The sequence below is a fragment of the Hemiscyllium ocellatum genome, chromosome 1 (assembly GCF_020745735.1).
Source record: "Hemiscyllium ocellatum isolate sHemOce1 chromosome 1, sHemOce1.pat.X.cur, whole genome shotgun sequence".
Classification (NCBI taxonomy): Eukaryota; Metazoa; Chordata; class Chondrichthyes; order Orectolobiformes; family Hemiscylliidae; genus Hemiscyllium; species Hemiscyllium ocellatum.
Window position 1 is genome coordinate 10,755,777 of NC_083401.1, and position 26,325 is coordinate 10,782,101.

At 44.9% G+C, this 26,325-nt stretch overlaps 1 protein-coding gene across 1 annotated transcript in view; it reads right to left on the reverse strand.

The window, feature by feature from the left end:
- Positions 1 to 26,325, reverse strand: part of LOC132817603 (sideroflexin-5-like) — a 329,512-nt gene that overhangs the window by 213,902 nt on the left and 89,285 nt on the right. The window contains exon 4 of the mRNA XM_060828111.1: positions 199 to 225. Coding sequence (XP_060684094.1) covers positions 199 to 225 — 27 coding nt within the window. The remainder of the gene's footprint in view (positions 1 to 198; positions 226 to 26,325) is intronic.

Consider the following 26,325-nt stretch of genomic DNA (forward strand, 5'->3'; position numbering starts at 1 on the left):
TCACTAAAATGATAGAAAATGCAAGTCAGTGTGATTAACCACTTCTGCAATTAGTCTAACTCAAACATGGTTCACAAAGTTTGATGCAACATGAATTAGTGTAATAAAAATACATTGAGTATTTTTACAATAATATTACATATTATACTTGTATTAAGTGGTACAATACTTCAGGAATATTTAAAGAAGAAAATTTACCTGTCGAACCTTCTGTGCCTCCCAAAGCTGAAATATAATGGCAAAAGTGAGAAATTAGTGATGGAGGAAGTGGCACGGGAAACCTGAGGATCAGTTGACAATGTGATAAAGAGAACCTCAATTCTTAGTCTAAGCTGAGTTATAGAGTCATAGAGATGTACAGCATGGAAACAGACCCTTCGGAGTTGATTTATTTCAGCAGGTCAGACATGGGACAGTATGAATGGGGAGAATTAAAACAGATGATCCACTCCAATCACTTTACAATAACCCCTAGCGAAGTGTGTGGGGATTGTTGTTGTGTGAAAACAGGATTCAGCTCAACTGAACACGTGTGCATGAGTTCACAGCCACACCTTTCTATCACTTAAAATATCTCAGATTGCAAGGTAATAATGTTTTAATAGCAAACCTAGGTGAAGCGTTAAGGCTAATCTAGTGTATAACATCATGAGAAGAGAATGACAGAGAAGAGGATATGGACAAGACCTCAGCAAGCTCACACTTAAGAAACCTGTAGGGTTGTTATTCTGCATTGCAAACCAGATGTCCAGCCAACTGGGCTGCCTGAGGTCACCATGAAGGTCCTATCTTCTCAACCTCACTCCTTACCTGAGATGTGGTAACCCTCAGGTTATAACTACCACTAATTCCTTCTTATCTCAGTCTTAAATGGGAAATTTACTCAAAATATCTTATCTTGAAGCTGCCAACCCTAGTCCTACATTCCTCCAAGAAAAGAGACTTATAAAAATATACAGAAGCAGAGTGGCACATGTTCACTCAAAGGCAAAATACATCTCTTTACTGTTCCGGCTCAGTATTTATATTTATATAATACAAACAACAAGCCTGCTGTTTTCAGAATCCATTCATTTCACCTTGAAAGTTGATCCTTGATCCCACCATTATTTCCCCCATCACTTCCTTGGGTAGGCTATCAATTTTTTGAATTACTTCTCACACTTTGGGATATTCAACTTTGTGTTGTTGTTGCTAAATATGCAGTTTGTTTGATGTTCCTCTTGTTGTATGCGCATTGATCTAATACCCTGTACCCAGAGCTGGGGTTAACAGGACATCCTGTTAATGTTGATCAAAATGAAGTACATTGAAAAAAAATTAAAATCTTGCTTAATTACAGAGCCATCCCATGATCTCAAGCACCTTACAGCCATTGAAGTATACTTTGAAATAGGTTCATTATCAAAAGTATTGAACAGAACAAACAATTTGCAGGCACCAACCCCCATAAACCGTAAGCTGTTAATAACCAGGTCTTTTTTTCAGCTATAGACTTTATCCAGAAGGTAGCCAAAAATGGAAAACTTAATAATATATAACAACACATCCAATTTTAAAGCAGAGATTATCCTGACCAAAATAATATCTTAACCATGCTTCAGTGCTAGGTTAAAATTTATTTTGTAAATTAATATTGATATGTGATGATAATAGTGCCAGTATTTAGTTTCAAACAAAATCAGAATACAGAAAGATACGCAAAACAAGTAACTGCAACTTTGATTTAATGCTGATTGAGAAGAAATTTTGCATCGTAACCAAAAATAACAAATACTTCAAGTTAACATTAGTTTTCCCTTTCTTTACCTTATATTACAGTCAGGGTTTTAGACTAATGTGTTTGTATAAAATTACTGAATTGACCTCAACATTTCAGCTTTTCAAGAAGCTGTATAAGTATCCAGTTGGAATTATTAGCAGTCCCAATAATAAAGTCAGCATGGCTTTGTGAGAGGCAGGTCATGCCTCACAAATCTTACTGAGTTCTTTGAAGAGGTGACAAGACGGGTCAACGACAGTCGAGCAGTGGATGTGGTGTATATAGACTTCAGCAAGGCAGTTGATAGGGTTCCCCATGGTAGGCTAATTCATAAAGTCAGGAAGTTCGGGATACAGGGAGATTTGGCTATCTGGATTCAGAATTGGTTGGCTGACAGAAGGCAGAGAGTGATTGTAGATGGAAAGTATTCTGCCTGGAGGTCAATGTTGAATGGGATCTCGCAGGGCTCTGTTCTTGGGCCTCTGCCCTTTGTAATTTTTGTAAATGACTTGGATGAGGAGGTTGAGGGGTGGGGTTAGTAAATTTGCAGATGACACAAAGATTGGAGTGTCATCGATAGTATAGAGGGCTATTGCAGGCTGCAGCGTGACATAGACAGGATGCAGAGCTGGGCTGAGAAATGGCAAATGGAGTTCAACCTGGATAAATGCGAAGTGATGCATTTTGGAAGGTTGAACTCGAATGCTGAATATAGGATTAAAGACAGGATTCTTGGCAGTGTGGAAGAACAGAGGGATCTGGGTGTGCAAGCATATAGATCTCTCAAAGTTGCCACCCAAGTGGACAGGGTTGTTAAGAAAGCATATAGTGTTTTGGCTTTCATTAACAGGGGATCGAGTTTAAGAGCCGCAAAGTTTTGCTAAAGCTCTACAAGTCCCTGGTGAGACCACACTTGGAATATCGTGTCCAGTTCTGGTCACCCTACTATAGGAAAGGTACAGAGGCTTTGGAGAGGGTGCAAAAAAGGTTTACCAGGATGCTGCTTGGACTGGAGGGTTTGCCTTATGAAGAGAGGTTGAATAAGCTTGGACTTTTCTTTCTGGAGAAAAGGAGGAAGAGAGGAGACCTGATTGAGGTGTACAAAATAATGAGAGGAATAGATAGAGTCAAGAGCCGGAGACTTTTCCCCAGGGCAGGATTGAGTGGTACGAGAAGCCATAGTTTTAAGATATTAGGAGGAAGGTATAAAGGAGATGTCAGAGGTAGGTTCTTTACACAGAGAGTTGTGAATGCATGGAATGCGTTGCCAGCTGTGATGGTGGAAGTGAAGTCATTGGGGACATTTAAGCGACTGCTGGACATGCACATGGATAGCAGTGAGTTGAAGAGTGCGTAGGGTTAAGTTACTATATTTTACATTAGGATTAAATCTTGGCACAACATTGTCGGCCAAAGGGCCTATTCTGTGCTGTGCTTTTCTATATTCTAACAGAACATGGCTTTGTTGGTTTTAAGATTGTAAGACACAGGAGTAGAAGTAGGCCATTTGACCCATTGAGTCCGACCTGCCATTCAACAAGATCATGGCTGATCTGATAAGCTGCAACTTCACAAACAGTGAAACAAATTCTTCCCTGGCTGGCTAAACCACCAACCTTTCAGTTAACAGCTAAATACATTAAGCAAAATGAGGCAGGATTCACTACATGTGTGCAAAGTGTGCCTATATACCATCTTAAAATTCTTTGTTCATTATCTAAATAAAATTCCCAAATTACAACCAGAAAGTAAGATCAGATTAATCTCAAATTCCAACAGTTTGATGCAATGAACCAGAAGGCAGACAGCCAAAGTAGTTTAGGCAAGTTAGTTAAAGACACAATGAACCTACATGGTTATCTTTTAATTACTCATTGCTTCCCCAGTTCCCTGCCACACAAAATTAAAATGTGACATTCTCCCACCTGCTGCTAGTGTTCACGTTACCGAAAGGTGTCCTGGCCCCAGTGGTGGATTTTTAGTCACCTCTAGACTTTCTGTTTTCTCCTCCAGACCTGGTCCCATTCCTGGAGGATATCAAAAGTCTGTTTGGAACTGGGTGCCATGGTTCTGGTGAATGAGGAACTCTCAAGCCAAACTGCTATGTTAAGATAATTACTCCCCACCCCTTTCCGCAAAGATCATTCCCTCCTTGACTAAAAGGTGCCCTCCTTTCCTCTGTGCTCCCTTAACCATACCTTCTGTCCCTACAAGACAAGCAAGAGCAGGAGAGATGAGCTGGAGCAACCAGCATGGGAGAGGCAGTATCGGTGATTAAAGAAACAACTCCTCTGTTAATCTAGTCCTATTGGCCAGCATTTGGCCCACGTCCATTTAAATCCTTCCTGTTCATATACCTATTCAGATGCCTTTTAAATGATAATTGTACCAGCCTCCACCACTTCAAGAGGCTAGTCATGGCCCATATCAACTTTACTCTGGTAAGACTGTTCCCTCCGTGACATAGAGATATATTTCCCTCCCCACCCCTTTGAGCAAAGACCGTTCACTCCATGACTACCTGGTCAGGTCCACGCCTCCCCAACAACCCATCCTTCCATCCTAGCACCTTCCCCTGTCACTGCAGGAATTGCAAAACTACCCACACCTGCTCCCTCACCACTATCCAAGGCCCCAAAGGAGCCTTCCACATTGATCAAAGTTTCATCTGCACATCCACCAATGTCATTTATTGTATCCTTTGTGTGGTCTCCGCTACATTGGGGCGACTGGACACCTCCTTGCAGAGCGTATTAGGGAACATCTCCGGGACACCCACACCAATCAACCACACTGCCCCGTGGCCCAACATTTCAACTCCCCCTCCCACTCTGCCGAGGACACGCAGGTCCTGTGCCTCCTCCACCACTTCTCCCTCACCACCCGACACCTGGAGGAAGAACGTCTGATCTTCCACCTTGGAACACTTCAACCCCAGGGCATCAATGTGGACTTCACCAGTTTCCTCATTTCCCCACCCTGACTTTACCTCAGTTCCAACCTTCCAGCTCAGCACCACCCTCATGACCTGTCCTACCTGTCAATCTCCTTTCCACATATCCGCTCCAGTCTCCCCTCTGATCTACCACCTCTATCCTCACCCCCATTCTCCTATTGTACTCTTTGCTACCTTCCCTCACCCTCCTCTCTGACCTATCGCCTCCATCCCCACCCCCATTCACTTATTGTACTCTTTGCTACCATCTCCCCAGCTCCCACCACCCCCATTTCTCTCTCCACCCTGCAGGCACCCTGCCTCTATTCCTGATGAAAGGCTTTTGCCCGAAACATCAATTTTCCTGCTCCTCGGATGCTGCCTGATCTGCTGTGCTTTTCCAGCACCACTCTGATCTAAACCCCACATGAACTTTGCCTCCCAGCCTAGCTTGATGCTCTGCAATTTTCCCACTGACGAAACAGGTCCACAGTGGATGCCCTACGCTCATCCCTGGAACATCTGGATAACAAAGACACTTATGCCAGATTTCCACTCGTCGATGCCAGATTCCCACTCATCAACTATAGCTCCACTTTCAACACCATAATCTCCCCCAGACTAATCTTAAAACTCTGAGACCTAGATCTTGGCTCTGCCTCTGCAACTAGATTCTCAGCTTCCTGTCCCACAGACCGAAATCAGTGAAGGTAGACAACTGCACCTTCTCCACGATAACCCTCAACACTGGATACTTCCCCAAGGATGTGTTCTCAACCTTCTACTGCACTCCCTGTACACTCACGACAGTGTAGCTAAATTCCGAATGAACGCTATCTATCTAAGTTTGCTGATGACACCACCATGGTTGGATAGATATCAAACAAAGACAAGTCAAAATACAGAAGTGAGATAGAGGGCTTGGTGTCGTGGTGGCTTGGTGTTGTGGTGCAATGATAACAACCACTCTCTCAAAGTTGACAAAACAAAAAAAAACCCTTCATTATCTTCAGGTAGAAAGGAGGAGGACATGTCCCCATCAAAATCAGTGGAGCTGAGGTGGAGAGGGTCAACAGCATCAAGTTCCTAGGAGTGAAAATGACTGACAACCCATCCTGGACTTCCCATGTAGATGTGACGGTCAAGTAGGCCCAACAATGCCTCTTCTTCCTCAGATGGCTTATGAAATTCGGCATGTCGATAAACATCCTCACCAAATTTTACAAATGCACCGTAGAAAACATACTTTCCAGGTGCATAATGACCTGGTACAGCAACTGCTCTGCCCAGGACTGTAAGAAACTACAGAAAGTTTCTGACTTCAAATAATGCTGATCTTCTTAATATTGATCTTGTTCTGTGCACCTCCTGTGCAAATGTAACCTGTACGCTTTGCTCTGTCTTAGCACCCTATAATCCGTAAGCCTTGTTTGCTATGATCTGCCTATACTGCTGAAAAAAACAAACCTTTCACTGTACTTAGATATAGGTGACTACAATAAACCAAATCAAATCAAACCTCTGGTAGTGTGCGGAATGGTGGCACAGTGGTTAGCACTGCTGCCTCACAGCGCCAGAGACCCGGATTCAATTCCCACCTCAGGCGACTGACTGTGTGGAGTTTGCACATTCTCCCCGTGTCTGCGTGGGGGTGCTCCGGTTTCCTCCCACAGTCCAAAGATGTGCGGGTCAGGTGCATTGGCCACGCTAAATTGCCCGTAGTGTTAGGTAAGGGGTAAATGTAGGGGTATGGGTAGATTGCGCTTCGGCGGGTCGGTGTGGACTTGTTGGGCCGAAGGGCCTGTCTCCACACTGTAAGTAATCTAATCTAATCTAGTTCATTCCATACATGCACCACACTCCGTGTGAAAAGGTTGCCCCTTAGCTCCCTTTGAAATCTTTTCCCAATACTTTAAACCCTTGACCTTAAGGTTTGGACCCCCCTACCCTGGAGGAAAGACCTTGATGATTAATCTTTTCCATGCCCTTCACAATTTTATAAACTTCTGTAAGGTCACCCCTCAGCAACTGACACTCCAGGTTACTCTTCAGAGGGTCGGTGTGGACTTGTTGGGCTGAAGGGCCTGTTTCCACACTGTAGGGAATCTAATCTATTCAGCCTCTTCTTAAAACTCAAATCCTCCAAACCTGTCAACTTGTGAATCTTATCTGAACCCTTTTAAGTTTCACAACATCTTTCCTAAGCAGGGAGACCAGAATTGAAAACAGTTCAATTAACTGGGGGTGGCACAGTGTCTCAGTGGTTAGCACTATTGCCTCACAGCACCAGGGACTCGGGTTTGATTCCAGCCTCGGGTGATTGTCTGCATGGTGTTTGCACATTCTCCCCTTGTCTGCATGCATTTCCTCTGGGGGCTCTGGTTTCCTCCCACAATCTAAAGATGTGCAGGTTAGGCGAATTGGCCTGACTAAATTGTCCATAATGTTCAGGGATGTGTAGGTTAGGTGCATGAGTCACAGGTAAATGTAGAGGAATAGGTTTGGGTGGGATATTCTTCGGAGGATTGGTGTGAACTTGTTGGGCTAAAGAGTCTGTTTCTACACAGTAGGGATTCTAATTCTTAAAAAAAAGCATTCTACCCCTCTCACTCACTATGTCTGCTATTCAGTGTAATATACGTAGCATGTGTCCTTACGACATGGGAAAAAACTACCATTGCTGATAAATATAGAACTATATGAAAAAACTTATTATTTTTTAGACACTGAATCCCTACTTTGTGAGGTCAATTCAGTCTTTCAATAGGAAAAAAGCAGCTTGAGGAATTGACTATCCACACAAATGGATAAATTCACCGATTCTAATTCTGTAAAATACATCCTTAAAGAGAAAATTACTTCAGAATTTGTTATTCCCTAACAAAATACACACCAGCGAGGCTAAGGTAACTTAATCCCAACCAGGCTGTGAAAATGTGCATGAAAGGGGCGGCTGTCAGAGGGGAAAGTGTAGACCAAATAAACAAACACTTGGCACTATGTCTTCATCGATGAAAAGGGTGACGTGTGCCCATTTGGCAGAAGTTTCTTTGTAAACAGGAGAGGTTGATGCCTGTTCAAAACAGCTGTGAAAGACAAGCATGCACTCACACCAATACTGGCACAGTGCAATAGTGAGAATAGGGTTAGATCAAGCAATTAGGAAAAGTGTGAACTTGTCACAAAGATCAGATTGGGGAGTTTAAAGTCCATTTCTCTAATTGCTCCTGTATCAAGGATGATCTGCAGATATTAGACCGTATTAAGTTTTGCCAATATCCAAGGATAAACCAGCACTGAAGGCAGAAGCCCTTGGCTGCCCTATTTCAGCTCAAATCCATCTAGTTATTTTCTCTTCTGAAGTTTGGAAAAAGTCATACTGGATTCAAAGCGGTTAGCTCCATTAGCCTCCCCACAGATGCTGCCAGACCTGCTCAGTTTTTCCAGCATTCTCTGTTTTTACTTCACATTTTCATTAAATAAAAACCGAAAGAACTGTGGATGCTGTAATTCTAAAAAAATAAAGAAGCTGCTGGAAAAGCTAAGCAGGTCTGGCAGTATCTGTCAAGAGAAATCACTGTTCGTGTTTCAGGTCTGGTGACCGTTCCTTAGAACAGTTCTGAGGAAGGGTCACTGGATCCCTTTTAGATTAGATTAGATTACTTACAGTGTGGAGACAGGCCCTTCGGCCCAACAAGTCCACACCGACCCGCCGAAGCGCAACCCACCCATACCCCTACATTTACCCCTTACCTAACACTACGGACAATTTAGCATGGCCAATTCACCTGACCTGCACATCTTTTGGACTGTGGGAGGAAACCGGAGCACCCGGAGGAAACCCACGCAGACACGGGGAGAACGTGCAAACTCCACACAGTCAGTCGCCTGAGTCGGGATATGAACCCGGGTCTCAGGCGCTGTGAGGCAGCAGTGCTAACCACTGTGCCACCGTGCCGCCCACAACGTCCAAAACGTCAACTGTGACAAAGCTGTCAACTGTAAAAACTGTTTATTTGACATTTTACCATTAGGATTAAAAGAGCTAAATTATAAATTGAAACATAGGAACATTAGAGCTAGGAGCAGGATCAGGCCATTCAGCCACTCGACTCTACTCTGACATTTAACACAATCATGGCTGATCTCATCTTGGCCTCACGACCACTTTCCTGCAGTGCAGTGTAGTGAATTTCATAGATTCACAACCTTCCCAGGTAAGTTATTCCTCCTCACCTCTGCTTTAAACTTATCACCCCTTAACGTAAAACAATGTCTCATTTTAGACTGCTCCTCATTTTAGATAAGGGGGAGCATCTGCTCTACATCATCTTTGTCAGTCCCCCTCAGCATCGCATGTGTCAGAATTAGATCTCCTCTAATTCTTCTACCACATACAGATTTACACTATTCAATGCCTCTGCACAAAACAAGTCTTTTATCTCTGGGATTAATCTCATGATCTCTGAACCTCCTCCAATGCAATTACATCCCTAAGAGAACAATAGTCTGAAACTCTCACTGCCATAAAAGACTATAGGCGGAAAATAGAGGCATACTGGTCACATCACTGGACTGGTAATCTGCAGGCCCAGATTGCTACCTTGGGGTCATGGGTTCAATTCCCACCATGGTGGCTGGTGAAATTCAAATTCAATTAATAAATCTGGATTTCAAAATTAGTCTCAGGAATGGTGACCATGAAATGACTGTCAAAAAAGCTTCACGGATGCCTTAGGGAAGGAAACCTACCCTTCTTATCTATCTGAGGAGATAATGTCCAACTGGGATTATCGCTAGACTATTACTCCCGAAACCCAGGTAACATTTGTGGTGGCACGGTGGCTCAGTGGTTAGCGCTGCTGCCTCACAGCGCCAGGGACCTGGGTTCAATTCCCACTTCGGGTGACTGTATGGAGTTTGCACGTTTTCCCTGTGTCTGTTTCCTCCTGCAGTCCAAAGATGTGCAGGTCAGAGGAATTGGCCATGCTAAATTGCCCATAGTGTTAGGTGCATTAGTCAGGGGTAAATGTAAGGGGAGGTCATGCCTGACAAACCTGTTGGAATTTTTTGAAGAGGTAACAAGTAGGTTAGACCAGGGAAACCCAGTGGATGTGGTCTATCTAGACTTTCAAAAGGCCTTTGTTAAGGTGCCACACGGGAGGCTGCTGAGCAAGGTGAGGGCCCATGGTGTTCGAGGTGAGCTGCTGGGATGGATTGAGGATTGGCTGTCTAACAGAAGGCAGAGAGTTGGGATAAAAGGTTCTTTTTCAGAATAGCAGCCGGTGACGAGCGGTGTCCCGCAGGGTTCAGTGTTGGGGCCACAGCTATTCGTATTATATATTAATGATTTGGATGAGGGGACTGGGGGCATTCTAGCGAAGTTTGCCGATGATACGAAGTTAGGTGGACAGGCAGGTAGTACTGAGGAAGTGGGGAGGCTACAGAAGGATCTAGACAGGTTGGGAGAGTGGTCCAGGAAATGGCTGATGGAATTTAACGTGAGCAAGTGCGAGGTCTTGCACTTTGGCAAAAAGAATAAAAGCATAGACTACTTTCTAAATGGTGAGAAAATTAGTAAAGCCAAAGTACAAAGGGATCTGGGAGTGCTAGTCGAGGATTCTCTAAAGGTAAACATGCAGGCTGAGTCCGTGATTAAGAAAGCGAATGCAATGTTGTCTCTTATCTCAAGAGGGTTGGAATATAAAAGCAGAGATGTGCTACTGAGACTTTATAAAGCTCTGGTTAGGCCCCATTTGGAGTACTGTGTCCAGTTTTGGTCCCCACACCTCAGGAAGGACATACTGGCACTGGAACGTGTCCAGCGGAGATTCACACGGATGATCCCTGGAATGGCAGGTCTAACATATGAGGAACGGCTGAGGATCCTGGGATTGTATTCGTTGGAGTTTAGAAGATTGAGGGGAGACTTAATAGAGATGTACAAGATAATACATGGCTTGGAAAGGGTGGACGCTAGGAAATTGTTTCCATTAGGCGAGGAGACTAGGAACCGTGGACACAGCCTTAGAATTAGAGGGGGTCAATTCAGAACAGAAATGCGGAGACATTTCTTCAGCCAGAGAGTGGTGGGCCTGTGGAATTCATTGCCACAGAGTGCAGTGGAGGCCGGGATGCTAAATGTCTTCAAGGCCGAGATTGATAGATTCGTGTTGTCTCGAGGAATTAAGGGCTACGGGGAGAACGCTGGTAAGTGGAGTTGAAATGCCCATCAGCCATGATTGAATGGCGGAGTGGACTCGATGGGCCGAATGGCCTTATTTCCACTCCTATGTCTTATGGTCTTATGTAGGGGAATGGGTCTTGGTGGGTTGCTCTTCAGAGGGTCGGTGTGGACTTGTTGGGCCGAGGGGCCTGTTTCCACACTGTAGGGAATCTAATCTGGCCTTTATGTGACTCTAAACCTCCATCAATGTGGTTGGGTTTTAACTGCCCCTATCATAGCACCAGCCAGCTGCTCAGTACAAGGGCAACTCCGGATGGGCAAAAATGCCCAGCAATCACCATCAATATCACAACAAAAAAAGTGCTGCTGTCAATCAGATGTTTGATGACTGAGGAAAGCCTTTGTTCAAAATCGACAGTAAGAGATATGAAGAAAAGCAGAACAAATAGTACTGAGGCGAAGATCAACCAAGACCCAGCCGAATATACAGTGGCTCATGGCAATTAACTACTCTTATTTTGATATAAAGTCCTTGCCAGACAATAGTGGCTATTTTCAGGAGCCAGTAGCAAGCTCTGTACATCATCCTTCAGTGATACATTCTGTTAAAGAAAAGGAAAACACTCACATTTCTATAGTACACTGATATTGACTCCAACTCTCTCCCTGCTATTTTGATAGCAAGCCAGTCTACTCACATATGTGGTGTTGGAACTGATCCTGAGAGGAACTTCCAACCACATATTTGGGCTGACACCAAAATTGTTTATTTCCACCACCTTGACATTACCTGACCATGACTCTGACTGAACTCATCTGCTGCTGGAACCTCATTCCATGCTTTTGCTGATTCTAGACTTGACTACTCCAACATACTTCTGCCTGGTGTCCCATGTTTGAGGTCATCCAAAACTCTGTCATCTTAACTCACACCAACTCCTGTTCATCTATCACCTCCACATGCAAGTGGAGTCACAGAGAGTCATATTGTGAAACATATTCATTATTAAATTCTCATCCCTGTTTCCCAAATCCCTCCATAGTCTTATTTCTTACTATCACGTAATCTCCTTCAATCCTCCAAGATATTTGCACAGATTTGATTCTGGCATCTGTACTAGATCAATACCAGTTTTATCCAAAAAATATTGGGAAGACTAAAGCCACTGACTTCTGTCCCTGAAGTTATGGACCAGGCTATACCTCGTCACAACATTTCAAAAAAGTAGCCCAAACCCCAGCTATGTATGACACTATGATCTTACGCTATAAATTTGGTGTCTTATGATCCTGTCCCACAGCTACCTGATGAAGGAACAGCGCTCCGAAAGCTGGTGCTTCCAAATAAACTGGTTGGACTACAACCTGGTGTTGTGTGATTTTCAACTTTGTTAAAGGAGCAGCATCAGCACACTGTTCCAAACTCCATTTCTAAATTACCACCTCCAACCTTCCTCTTGACAACGTCTGAGACTAATTATGACAGTTCACAAACCTGGTGTCAAATCTGATCTCAAGGTGAGTTTCTGACCTCATATGCATTCTATCAGAAGACATTATTCATCTCTGTAAGCTCCTTCTACCCCATATACAGTCAATGGTAAGGATCGGGAATGCACAACCTGAAAGTGAGGTGCAGGTACATTCAAATATGTCTCTCAAAGGGAAATTGGATAAGCATCTGTAGGTATTAAAAATAAGTAGAGATTTAGAGAAACAGATGGAGATGAGTTGCAGCTGTCATTTCTGGGAGCTAGTGAATCCCAGTATGATCTTATCGAGGTTTATAAAATCATGAGGGGCATGGATAGGGTAAATAAACAAAGGGTGGGGGGAGTCCAGAAATAGAGGACATAGGTTTAAGGTGAGAAAGAAAAGATTTAAAAGGGACCTAAGGGGCAACTTAATCACGCAGAGGAAGGGGTGCGTGTATGGAATAACCTGTCAGAGGAAGTGATTGGGGGCTGGTACAATTACAGCATTTAAAAGGTATATGAGTAGGAAGGGTTGAGAGGGATTTGGGCCAAATGCTGGCAAATGGGACTAGATTAATTTAGAATATTTGGTCGGCATGAACGAGTTGGACAGCAAGTCTGTTTCTGTGTTGTACATCTCTATGACTCTATAGTATGACATCTCCAGTAAGTGTTAGCTCAGAGAGGAACACTGGTTCAGGGTTGATGAACTGGAGTCTGAGCTGTATACATTGTAATACATCAGGGTGGGAGAAACTTGCCTGGCCACTGTTTCGAGAAGTACTCAAACCCCTTGGATTAACTGCATCAAATTTGGATGGTGGACAGGGACAGGAGGGTGTGACTGCATATAGGCAGGTATGGGAATCTAGAAGTTAGATGTGGAGGATTAGATTCTTGGTCCTCGTTTGGATAAGGACAGGCTGTAGGTAGGATGAGTAAACTGAATACAGCACGAGGTTCCAAAGCACTCATGTATGTGGTGAATAAAGAGAAATGTAGTAATAACACAGGATAGCATAGCTATGTGAGTAGATATTGCACCTGCTGCAAAGACAGAGAATTTCAAAGATTGTGTTTCCTATCTGGTTTCAAGGTTCAGGACATCTCTGTTAGGCTAGAGAGGAATGTGAGTGGGAGGGGAAGGATCCAGTTGTTATGGTCCATTTAGGTACCAATGTCATAGGTATGACTAGGGAAGAGGTTCTGCTGAGGTATTATGAACAGCTTTGGAATAAAAAAAAAGCAAAAACTCAAAAGTAATAATCTCCATATTATTACCTGAGCCAACTGCAAATTGGTGTAGGGGAAATAAAATTGAAGAGGTAAATGCATGTCTCAAAAATTGACCTGGAAGAAATGGGATCCTGATACACTGGCACCACTACTGGGGAAAAAGACAGCTGATCCATTGAGATGGACTTCATTTGAACCATGCTGGGTGTGGTGGCTTGGTGAGGACTCAATTAAGAGGAAGTTTAAAATAGAACATCGAACGTCGAGCAGTACAGTACAGGAACAGGCCCTTCGGGCCACCATGTCTGCGCTGACCGTAATGCCATTCTAAACTAATTTCATCTGCCTGCACATGGTCAGCAAACCTTTTCTCCCTGCCTGATCATGTGCCTGTCTAAGTGCCTCTTAAGTGATCATTTCTGATTCTACCACCTCACTGGCAGCTTGTTCCAGGCACCTATCACCCCCCCCCGTGTAAAAAATCAAAAAGAAGCAAAATGGCAAAGGTGCAGGGTAGTGATTCGAAGTATGTCAGATAAAGATGTAAAATATAAGCAGAAGACTACAGGAGTGATTAGAACCAGAATAAGTAAAAATAATAAAAACACAAAGCTTAAGTCTCTTTAAATACACTCAACTTTTGAAACAAGATAAATGAGGTGACGGTATGAATAGAAATAAATGAATCTGGTGGTAACTATTAGACAGACATGATTGCGTAGTGACAAAGACTGGAAACACAATATCAAGGAGCATTCAATATTTCAGAAGAAAAGGCATAAAGGAAAAGGAGGTGGGATACTTTATTAATAAAGAAAAGTATCAGTGCAGTGATAACAAGGCAATAGGATGTGGAACCAATTTGGGTGGAAATAAGAAGTAGCAAGAGAAAGAAGTCAGTAAATTCATGGAGGGCATCATCAACATTGCTTTCCAGCAACACTTGCGTATCCATAAATTGTTCACTGCACTCAGTTCAGATTCTGCCAGTTCAGCCACTCAGCTCCTGACTTCATTACAGTCTTAGTGCAAGCACTGACAAAAGTAAATTCCAGAACTGAGTTGAGGTGAAAGTGACTGCCCTTAACACCAAACCTGCATTTGACTCTGAGAGTGACATCAAGGCTCTGCAGTTAAAACTGGAGTCAGTGGGAATCAGGGAGAAAACTCTCTATTAGCTGGAGTCATACCTGCAGTCAAAACTGGAGTCAGTGGGAATCAGGGGAAAACTGTCTGTTAGCTGGAGTCATGTCTGGCACACAGGAAGATGGCTGTGGTTTTTGGAAGTCAGACATCTCAGCTCCAGGACATCTCTGCAGGAGTTCCTCAGGGGAGTGACCGAGACCCAACTATCTACTGCCGCTTCATCAACGACCATAACTTCATCATTAAATCAGAAGTAGGGATGTTTGCTTGTGATAACACAATGTTCAGCACCATTTACATCTCCTCAAATACTTTCCATGTCCAAATGCAGCAAGTCGTAGACAACATACACGTTTGGGCTGACAAGTGGCAAGTAACACTTGTGCTATCCAGGCAATGGCTATCTTCAAGAAAACAGAATTGAATCATTGCCCCTTGACATTCAATGGCATAACCATAACTGAGTCCCCAACCATCAACGTTCTGGAGGGGGCTACCATTGACCAGAAACAGTACTCGATGAAGCATATAAATATTTGGCTATAGTACTGTGGCTCTCTCCAGATACACATGACTATTCTATTCTATTATATATATAGAAAGTGAAGAGCTAAAGTAAGTGTGCACTCTTGGAGGACTTCCTTTAAAATGCCTGAATGCAGGCCATCAAACCTTGTCAAATTTTCTGCCTTTAGTCTTATTTGATTGCCAAATACTTTGTCCCTAATCAGCATAAATGCACAATTTGAAGATGAGACCAAGATTGGTAGAGTGGTTAATCGTGAAGAAGATGGTTGTGGGTTACATGGATAGATTAGTTAGACTGGGCAGACCAGTGGCAGATGGTATTTAAACCAGATAAGTGTGAGGTGATGCACTTTGGAAGAAGAAACAAGATGAGGGAGTACTTAATAGATAGCAGGATACTGGGTAGCTCAAAGGAACAGATGGTTCTTAAACAATTGTTCACAGATCCCTGAAGTCGGCAGAGCATGTCAATAAGAGAATTAAGAAGGCATTTTGGAATCTTGCTTTCATCCATCATGGCATTGAGTAGAAGAGCAAGGTGGTAATGTTGGAGTTGTACAGAGCATTGGATAGGCCACTGCTGGAGTAATGTATACAGTTCACCTCACTACAGGAAGGATGTGATCACATTAGAGGGAGTACAGAGGAGATTCACCAGGATGTTGCCTGGGATGGAGAAATTGAGTTATAAGGAGAGACTAAATATGCTTAATTGCTTTCTTTAGAGCAGAGAAGATTGAGTGGGGACATAATTGAGGTGCATAGATTATGAGGGGTATGGACAAGATGAATAGAAATCTGCTGCAAATGTGTTGCTGGTCAAAGCACAGCAGGCCAGGCAGCATCTCAGGAACAGAGAATTCGACGTTTCGAGCATGAGCCCTTCATCAGGAATAAGAGAGAGAGAGAGCCAAGCAGGCTAAGATAAAGGGGAGGGAGGAGGGACCAGGGGGAGGGGCGATGGAGGTGGGATAGGTGGAAGGAGGTCAAGGTGAGGGTGATAGGCCGGAGTGGGGTGGGGGCGGAGAGGTCAGGAAGAGGATTGCAGGTTAGGAGGGCGGTGCTGAGTTGAGGGAACCGACTGAGACAAGGTGGGGGGAGGGGAAATGAGGAAACTGGAGAAATCTGAATTCATACCTTGTGGTTGGAGGGTTCCCTGGCGGAAGATGAGGCGCTCCTCCTCCAGCCGTCGTGTTGTTGTGTTCTGCCGGTGGAGGAGTCCAAGGACCTGCATGTCCTCGGTGGAGTGGGAGGGAGAGTTAAAGTGTTGAGCCACGGGGTGATTGGGTTGGTTGGTTCGGGCGGCCCGGAGGTGTTCTCTGAAGCGTTCCGCAAGTAAGCGGCCTGTTTCACCAATATAGAGGAGGCCACATCGGGTGCAGCGGATGCAATAGATGATGTGTGTGGAGGTACAGGTGAACTTGTGGCGGATATGGAAGGATCCCTTGGGGCCTTGGAGGGAAGTGAGTGTGGAGGTGTGGGCGCAAGTTTTACATTTCCTGCGGTTGCAGGGGAAGGTGCCGGGGGTGGAGGTTGGGTTGGTGGGGGGTGTGGATCTGACGAGGGAGTCACGAAGGGAGTGGTCCTTGCGGAACGCTGATAGGGGAGGGGAGGGAAATATATCCTTGGTGGTGGGGTCCGTTTGGAGGTGGCGGAAATGGCGGCGGATGATACGTTGTATGCGGAGGTTGGTGGGGTGGTAGGTGAGAACCAGTGGGGTTCTGTCTTGGTGGCGGTTGGAGGAGCGGGGCTCAAGGGCGGAGGAGCGGGAAGTGGAGGAGATGCGGTGGAGGGCATCGTCGATCACGTCTGGGGGGAATCTGCGGTCCTTGAAGAAGGAGGCCATCTGGGCTGTGCGGTGTTGGAATTGGTCCTCCTGGGAGCAGATGCGGCGGAGACGAAGGAATTGGGAATATGGGATGGCATTTTTACAGGGGGCAGGGTGGGAGGAGGTGTAGTCCAGGTAGCTGTGGGAGTCAGTCGGTTTATAATAGATGTCTGTGTTGAGTCGGTCGCCCGAGATAGAAATGGAGAGGTCTAGGAAGGGGAGGGAGGAGTCTGAGATGGTCCAGGTGAATTTCAGGTCGGGATGGAAGGTGTTAGTAAAGTTGATGAACTGTTCAACCTCCTCGTGGGAGCACGAGGCAGCGCCGATACAGTCATCGATGTAGCGAAGGAAAAGGTGGGGGGTGGTGCCAGTGTAGTTGCGGAAGATGGACTGTTCCACATATGTCAGTGGAAGGGTACTGGTTGGTGCGGCGGGAAAGGAAGAAGCGGAGGGCTTTGAGTCCTTCGTGATGGGGGATGGAGGTGTACAGGGACTGGATGTCCATAGTGAAAATAAGGCGTTGGGGATGTCAGTGGAAGGGTACTGGTTGGTGCGGCGGGAAAGGAAGAAGCGGAGGGCTTTGAGTCCTTCGTGATGGGGGATGGAGGTGTACAGGGACTGGATGTCCATAGTGAAAATAAGGCGTTGGGGATGTCAGTGGAAGGGTACTGGTTGGTGCGGCGGGAAAGGAAGAAGCGGAGGGCTTTGAATCCTTCGTGATGGGGGATGGAGGTGTACAGGGACTGGATGTCCATAGTGAAAATAAGGCGGAGGGCTTTGAGTCCTTCGTGATGGGGGATGGAGGTGTACAGGGACTGGATGTCCATAGTGAAAATAAGGCGTTGGGGATGTCAGTGGAAGGGTACTGGTTGGTGCGGCGGGAAAGGAAGAAGCGGAGGGCTTTGAGTCCTTCGTGATGGGGGATGGAGGTGTACAGGGACTGGATGTCCATAGTGAAAATAAGGCGTTGGGGATGTCAGTGGAAGGGTACTGGTTGGTGCGGCGGGAAAGGAAGAAGCGGAGGGCTTTGAGTTATTCGTGATGGGGGATGGAGGTGTACAGGGACTGGATGTCCATAGTGAAAATAAGGCGAACGCCTTATTTTCACTATGGACATCCAGTCCCTGTACACCTCCATCCCCCATCACGAAGGACTCAAAGCCCTCCGCTTCTTCCTTTCCCGCCGCACCAACCAGTACCCTTCCACTGACATCCCCAACGCCTTATTTTCACTATGGACATCCAGTCCCTGTACACCTCCATCCCCCATCACGAAGGACTCAAAGCCCTCCGCTTCTTCCTTTCCCGCCGCACCAACCAGTACCCTTCCACTGACATATGTGGAACAGTCCATCTTCCGCAACTACACTGGCACCACCCCCCACCTTTTCCTTCGCTACATCGATGACTGTATCGGCGCTGCCTCGTGCTCCCACGAGGAGGTTGAACAGTTCATCAACTTTACTAACACCTTCCATCCCGACCTGAAATTCACCTGGACCATCTCAGACTCCTCCCTCCCCTTCCTAGACCTCTCCATTTCTATCTCGGGCGACCGACTCAACACAGACATCTATTATAAACCGACTGACTCCCACAGCTACCTGGACTACACCTCCTCCCACCCTGCCCCCTGTAAAAATGCCATCCCATATTCCCAATTCCTTCGTCTCCGCCGCATCTGCTCCCAGGAGGACCAATTCCAACACCGCACAGCCCAGATGGCCTCCTTCTTCAAGGACCGCAGATTCCCCCCAGACGTGATCGACGATGCCCTCCACCGCATCTCCTCCACTTCCCGCTCCTCCGCCCTTGAGCCCCGCTCCTCCAACCGCCACCAAGACAGAACCCCACTGGTTCTCACCTACCACCCCACCAACCTCCGCATACAACGTATCATCCGCCGCCATTTCCGCCACCTCCAAACGGACCCCACCACCAAGGATATATTTCCCTCCCCTCCCCTATCAGCGTTCCGCAAGGACCACTCCCTTCGTGACTCCCTTGTCAGATCCACACCCCCCACCAACCCAACCTCCACCCCCGGCACCTTCCCCTGCAACCGCAGGAAATGTAAAACTTGCGCCCACACCTCCACACTCACTTCCCTCCAAGGCCCCAAGGGATCCTTCCATATCCGCCACAAGTTCACCTGTACCTCCACACACATCATCTATTGCATCCGCTGCACCCGATGTGGCCTCCTCTATATTGGTGAAACAGGCCGCTTACTTGCGGAACGCTTCAGAGAACACCTCCGGGCCGCCCGAACCAACCAACCCAATCACCCCGTGGCTCAACACTTTAACTCTCCCTCCCACTCCACCGAGGACATGCAGGTCCTTGGACTCCTCCACCGGCAGAACACAACAACACGACGGCTGGAGGAGGAGCGCCTCATCTTCCGCCAGGGAACCCTCCAACCACAAGGGATGAATTCAGATTTCTCCAGTTTCCTCATTTCCCCTCCCCCCACCTTGTCTCAGTCGGTTCCCTCAACTCAGCACCGCCCTCCTAACCTGCAATCCTCTTCCTGACCTCTCCGCCCCCACCCCACTCCGGCCTATCACCCTCACCTTGACCTCCTTCCACCTATCCCACCTCCATCGCCCCTCCCCCTGGTCCCTCCTCCCTATCCTTTATCTTAGCCTGCTTGGCTCTCTCTCTTATTCCTGATGAAGGGCTTATGCTCGAAATGTCAAATTCTCTGTTCCTGAGATGCTGCCTGGCCTGCTGTGCTTTGACCAGCAACACATTTGCAGCTGTGATCTCCAGCATCTGCAGACCTCATTTTTTACTCGAATAGAAATCTGCTGTTCATTTTGGCTCAGGGCTCAATCATGAGAGGGCACAATTTTACGGTTAGGAGCAGGAGAACCGTTTCTCTCAGCAGATGGTGAGAATCTAATGTACACTGCCTGGGAAGGTAGTGGAGGTCGGAAACCTTACAACCTTTAAAAAATACTTGGATGATCACTTTAGGTATTATAACATTCAAGGATACAGGACAAGTGCAAGAAATTGGGATTAGTGCATTTTGACCGGTAGTTATGTTGGTGCAATCTTGCTGGGATAAAAGGCCTTTTCTGCACAGTATGAATCTATGAGGTGGCTATGGAGATTGTAGAGGCATTGGCGGTGATCTTTCAGGAATCACTGGAGTCAGGGAGGGTCCAATGGGATTGGAAAATGGCCAGTGTAACACCCCTGTTTAAGAAGGGAGAGAGTCAAAAGACAGAAACTATAGGCCAGTTAGCCAGACCTCGGTTGTTGGTAAGGTTTCAGAGTTTGTTATTAAAGATGAGATTGCAGAGTACTTGGAAGTCTATGGTAAAATAAGGCTGAGTCAGTATGGCTTTGTCAAGGGAAGTTCATTCTTGACAAACCTGTTAGAATTCTGTGATGAGGTAATGAGAAAGTTAGACAAAGGAGAGCCATTGGATGTGATCTGTTTGGATTTCCAAAAGGCCTTTCATAAGGTGCCACATCGGAGTTTGCTAAATTAAATAAGAGCCCATGGTTTTACGAACAAAGTACTGCCATGGATAGAGGACTGGCTGACAGGCAGAAAGTAGAAGTGGGGATTAAAGGGGTCTTTTTGACAATGGCAGCTGGACACTAGTGGAGTTCTGCAGAGGTACATGATGGACCACAACTATTCATATTATTGAGGGCACTGTTACTGAGTTTGCAGATGACACAAAGATAGGTGGAGGGACAAGTAGCGTCGATGAAGCGGTTAGGCTGCAGATGGATTTGGACAGGCTAGGAGAGTGGGCAAAGAAATGGCAGATGGAATACAATGTGGGAAAGTGTAAGGACATGCATTTTGGTATGCAGAATAGAGGTATAGACTATTTTCTATGAAGGGAAAGGCATCAGAAATCTGAAGCACAAAGAGACTTGGGAGTATGTTCAGGATTATCTTAAGGTTGATATGCAGGTTCAGCTGGCAGTTAGGAAGGCAAATGCAATGTTAGCATTCATTTCCCGAGGACTAGATACAAGAGCAGAGATGTACTGCTGAGACTGTATAAGGCTCTGGTCAGACTGAATTTGCACTAATGTGTCCAGTTTTGGACCTTACATCTAAAGAAAGATGTGCTAACCTTGAATAGGGCCCAAAGGAGGTTCATACGAATGCTCCTAGAGACGAAGAAAGAGTGGTTGAGGACTCAAGGTCACGATGGAGTTTCGATAGATGAGGATGGATCTTATTGAAATTTACACGAATAATGAAAAGCCTGGATAGAGTGGACGTGGAGAAGCTGTTTCCACTAGTAGGAGAGATTAGGCCCTGAGGGCACAGCCTCAGAGTGAAGGGAGGACTCTATAGAACTGAGAGGAAGAGGAATTTCTTCAGCCAGAGAGTAGGGGATCTGTAGAACGCATTGCCGCAAAGGGCTGTGGAGGGCAAGTCATTGAGTGTATTTAATGCAGAGACAGATAGGTTCTTGATTGGTAATGAGATCAAAGATCACTGGGAGTAGGTAGGAGAATGGGGTTTGGAAACATATCAAATGGTGCAGCAGGCTTGAGGGCTGAATGACCTATTTCTGCTTGCATATCTTATGGTCTTTCTACAGATGATACCAGACCTACTGAGTTTCTCCAGCAATTTCTGTTTTTGTTTCAGATTTGTAGTTCTTTAATTCTTTCGTAAAATGTAAGTGAGATCTGGCTCTTATGCTGTCAGCTCAGATGTCATGTAACATAGTGTTTCTTTCTTGCAGTATCAATTTTCTCCATTTATAAAAGAATGTGAAGAATAATGAATAAGATGTAAGAAATAAATTAGGTCATTCAGCTCTTTGGTTATTGGGTGATCATTTCAGGTCTTAATTTTTAATTTTAATATTAAACATAGAAAATCTCTGTTAGTTCACTGCTCAGCCTTTCCTGTTTATTAAAGCACCAGGTTTTTCAGTATTTCCTGATCGTTTTAAACTTCCCACTTTGTTAAAATCCTGTGAAAAGTTTTTGCATCTTTCTAATGCTTCTATCTTTTCTATAATAATGGAGACTTGAACTGAGCATTATATTCCATGTGTAATCTCATGAAATTTCAAATAATGCTTCAAGGTACAGCTTTGTGTTTCTATCTTACTCCTTTATAAATAAATTGCAGTGCGCTGTTTGCTCTCCCTAATTAAGCCTTGTTAACTTGTAATACTACTACTTTTAATGATTGTGTGAGAAGGTATTTTACAAAGCATAGTCACTGTAATGTAGAAAATGTGGCAGCTAACTCCACAAGTTCATCAAGTGGAAGGCAACCACTATGAAGGAAGCTATGTGTGTATCAGGGCCAGTGACAACATTTGTTAGCATTCACTATTTAACACGAGAGCATCAGGTTATCATGTGCAGAAGTAATAAATACTTCACTGAGTTCTACTATTTTAAAAAATATTTGCGATTGAGCCTAAGCCATTCCTTTCAAAACAATAAAGTGGCTTGAATAGTCTGCTTGCCATCCTTATAATCAAACCTTCAAGGACTGAGGGGTTAAGTAGTTGTCTAGTAGGGCCTTAGTGTCATCACTAATGGGAATTGAGGCTGTGATCCCCCACAGCTGAAAAGCTGTCATTCCACTCTTTCACACAGCCACCTGTGTTTCTATGTAAGAATGATGATCCTAGCTGTTGTACCTAGTTGCACTCAAAAGGCAACACTGCAGGTGCAGTGTATTATGTTACACAATGTGTCCTCTGCCACTTCATGCTCTTTACAGCTCTGCTTTAATCTAATTCGTCCAAATTTCCAGACATAAGCATACATTTTCACGCAGTCATTACAATTTCTTCTTTGAAATTGTCTGCCCAGAAGGCAGTGGAAGCTCAGTCACTCAGTCTGTTTAAGACAGAGATTGATATTTTCTTTTAGTCAGGCATGGAATATGGGACAAAAACTGAAATTGCTGGAGAAACTAAGCAGGTCTGGCAGCATCAGTGGAAAAAAAACAGTTAACATTTTGAGACTGCAGACAATTCATCAGAAGAGGGATGTGAGGAGTTGCTGGCTAGGTAACCCTTTATTGCTCACCTCTAACTGCCCTCAAAAGGTGGTGATGAGCTACCTTCTTGAACTGCTGCAGTCCATTTGCTGCAAGTAGACCACAATGCAGGACAGCAGAGTCTCAAACAGCGCAGAAAATGATATTGAAGTGCAGTAGGAGTCATGATCTCGTTGAACGACAGAATAGGTTTACAAGAGCTACTCTGGTTTTTTTTCCCGCCCTCCTCCATTCATAACAGATACTTTACACAGCATGCTGCCAGGCTCCAACTGAATACTGCGCACCATGACCTAGAAATAGCTATTTTTTCTGAGCGAAGCACACATATTCCATCAGTGATCTCTGATACCCTCATGCCACTTATACTCTGAATATTCCTTGAGATTGTCTTTCTAACATTTCATATATGATGTGTGAGTTACAAGATACCTCAAGGAGAAGTATGTGAGGGATATTTTTGCATCTTCCACTAACTTTCTCTCTTTTGCAAGGTATGGAGGGTAATGCCCGTATCATTGGTCAAAATAGTTGTTGAATGCCATATTCAATTAGATCAAGACTGATCTTGCACCTCAACATCATTTTCCTGCGTTGTGGGTAAATGGACTGCAACGGATTCAAGAAGGTAGCTCATCACCACCTTCTTGACGGCAGTTAGAGATAAGCAATAAATGGTGATGAAGCAGGGTCACTGGTCCCAAAATGTTAAGCCTGCTTTCACTCCACAGAGGGCAGAGATGACTATGCAGATGCTGGAGATTATAATTAAGATTAGAGTGGTGCTGGCATCAGAAATTCCTGATGAAGGGCTTTTGCCCGAAACATTGAATTTTCTGCTCCTCGGATGCTGCCTGACCTGCTGTGTTTTCCAGCACCACTCTAATCTTTCTCTTCACAGATGCTGCTAGCCCTGCTTTGTTCTTCCAGCTATTTCAGTTTTTGTTTCTGATTTTCAGCATACGCAGTCCTTTTGTTTTTTTTGTTTTAGCAAGAAATGGTGACCCAGCCAGCAAGAACCACATTCCATGCATGTTGTCATCAAGCTGTGCATGAGGAAAATTAACGTTCTGGATCATATCACTTTACCCTAAATTGGGAAAGTGCTCCTAGTAATAGTCACCAAGAGATCCAAGAGACTAAGGGCAAGCCTTTTCAGGTGGCAGGTTTGCCAACCCACACTACCTGAAGAGTTGGTGGAGAACTTATTGCTATCGACATCGTAACTCGACAGCCATTTCAGAGTATGCTGCCCATTCATGACTTCGACCATCACTCAGGTGGGTGGGGGCTTGATGGAGGGGCCATGGGACAGAGAAGCATATGGAAGACACAAGGGAGTCTGGTGCGAAAAGGGATTTCCTGATGGGAGGCACCTCTACCTCACCCACTTTCCCTTCAGAGGCCTGAGCTGGGTAGCTGTCCCACCCTGAACCCCTCCAACTAATTTCAAAATTGAGATCAGGTTGAAAGCCACTCTTAAGCAGCTATTAACTGTACAAAAGGGCCTCAATTCACCGAGTGGACAGGACCCCTAAGGCCTGAATCACACCTGCTTGCAAACACACTGGCAATGGGACTGTAAAGGAGAAGGAAATGTAAAATGTAAATTATCAGCATGCACATCCTTTCCTCCTCTGTAGTTCTTCATGCAGGCCCTGACAGGTTTTCAAGCTGCTGTCTCCACAATTTGTGACCCTGAACACATTAAAACTAACCTGCAGAGCTGTCTTTCATAGCCTGAGATGGATTTTACAGCAATACATCTATCAACAGCAGGAATGAGAAAGGGCAATTCAGCCGAGGGATCAGATTAAAACATGCAGCTCAAAAGCAACTGTTTCTTCTCGTGTAAACAAATAGTTTCATAATTTATAATGCTATTGTGTAAAACCACAGCTCAGTTCTCACCACTAATTTTATCTTTAACTAGAACTTGAGGTAAAGAGATGTTTTTAACCACTGAGTGCCTGTTCTTCCACAACTTCGAGAAATATAAGATAGTTCATATGCACATTCCCTTCCACCACCATCTCAGTTGGGATGGGGGTTGAAATTATGACAGAAGAATAGGGGAGATACTGGATTTTTTGTTGGGCTCAAAATCGGACACATCCCCTGGCCTGGATGAACTGCATCCCACACTGCTGCGGGAGGTGAGGCAGGAAATTGCAGTGGCTGACGCAAAATTTTAATTCCTCTCTGACCACAAGGGAAGTGCCGGAGGACTGGAGGATGGCTAATTTGGTTCCATGTTTCATGAAAGCAGGTCTGGATGAACCAGGAAATTATAGACTGAAACTATCGGAGAAAATTCTGAAGGAGTGAATTAATACCATTTGGAAAAGCATGGGTTAATTAGGGATAGTCAGCATGGCTTTGTCAGAGGAGATCATGACTAACAAATTTGTTCGAAGATTTTGAAATTGTAATTTCAATTAATGTAGTTTATCTGGATTTTAGCAAAGTTTTTGACAAGTTCCCACATGGGAGACTGATTGAGATGGTTAAGAACATGAAACTGAGGGAAACTTGGCGAGATGGATCAGAAACTGGCCTAGTAATAGTGATAGAAGTCTGTTCAAGCGATTGGAGGCCATTGTCCAGTAGTGTACTATAAGGATCAGTACTGGGACCTTTGTTGTTTGTTATAGACATAAATGAAATTGATGGAAATGTTCAACAAATTTGTGGCGACACCAAGATTGGCAGAGTGGTTAACAGTGAAGATGGGGTAAATAGGCAAGGTCTTTTCCCCAGGGTGGGGGAGTGCAGAATAGAGGGCATAGATTTAGGGTGAGAGGGGTAAGATTTAAAAGGGACCAGCATTGCGACAAGGCGGAAGAAGGTAAAATCAAATAAATAACACCATGGGAAGATTTCCATTCTATAGCACCTTTCACAAACTCTAGCGATCCCAAAAATTATTTTATATAACACAATTCCAACAACACAGGAACAAGCCCTTCAGCCCACCAAGCCAGCACAGATTCTAATCCTTATGTAGACCCGCTACTTATTGTCCATGCACAGTTTCTATCCCTCTGTTCACCTCCCATTCATGTGTCTATCATTAAGCCTTAAAGGTTGCTGACATGTCCGCCTCCACCTCCTCCACTGGTCATGTGTTCCAGGTACCCATCACCCTCTGGGTGAAACATTTTCCCCACACTTCTCCCCAAAACTATCATGCTCTCACTTTGAACCTGTGC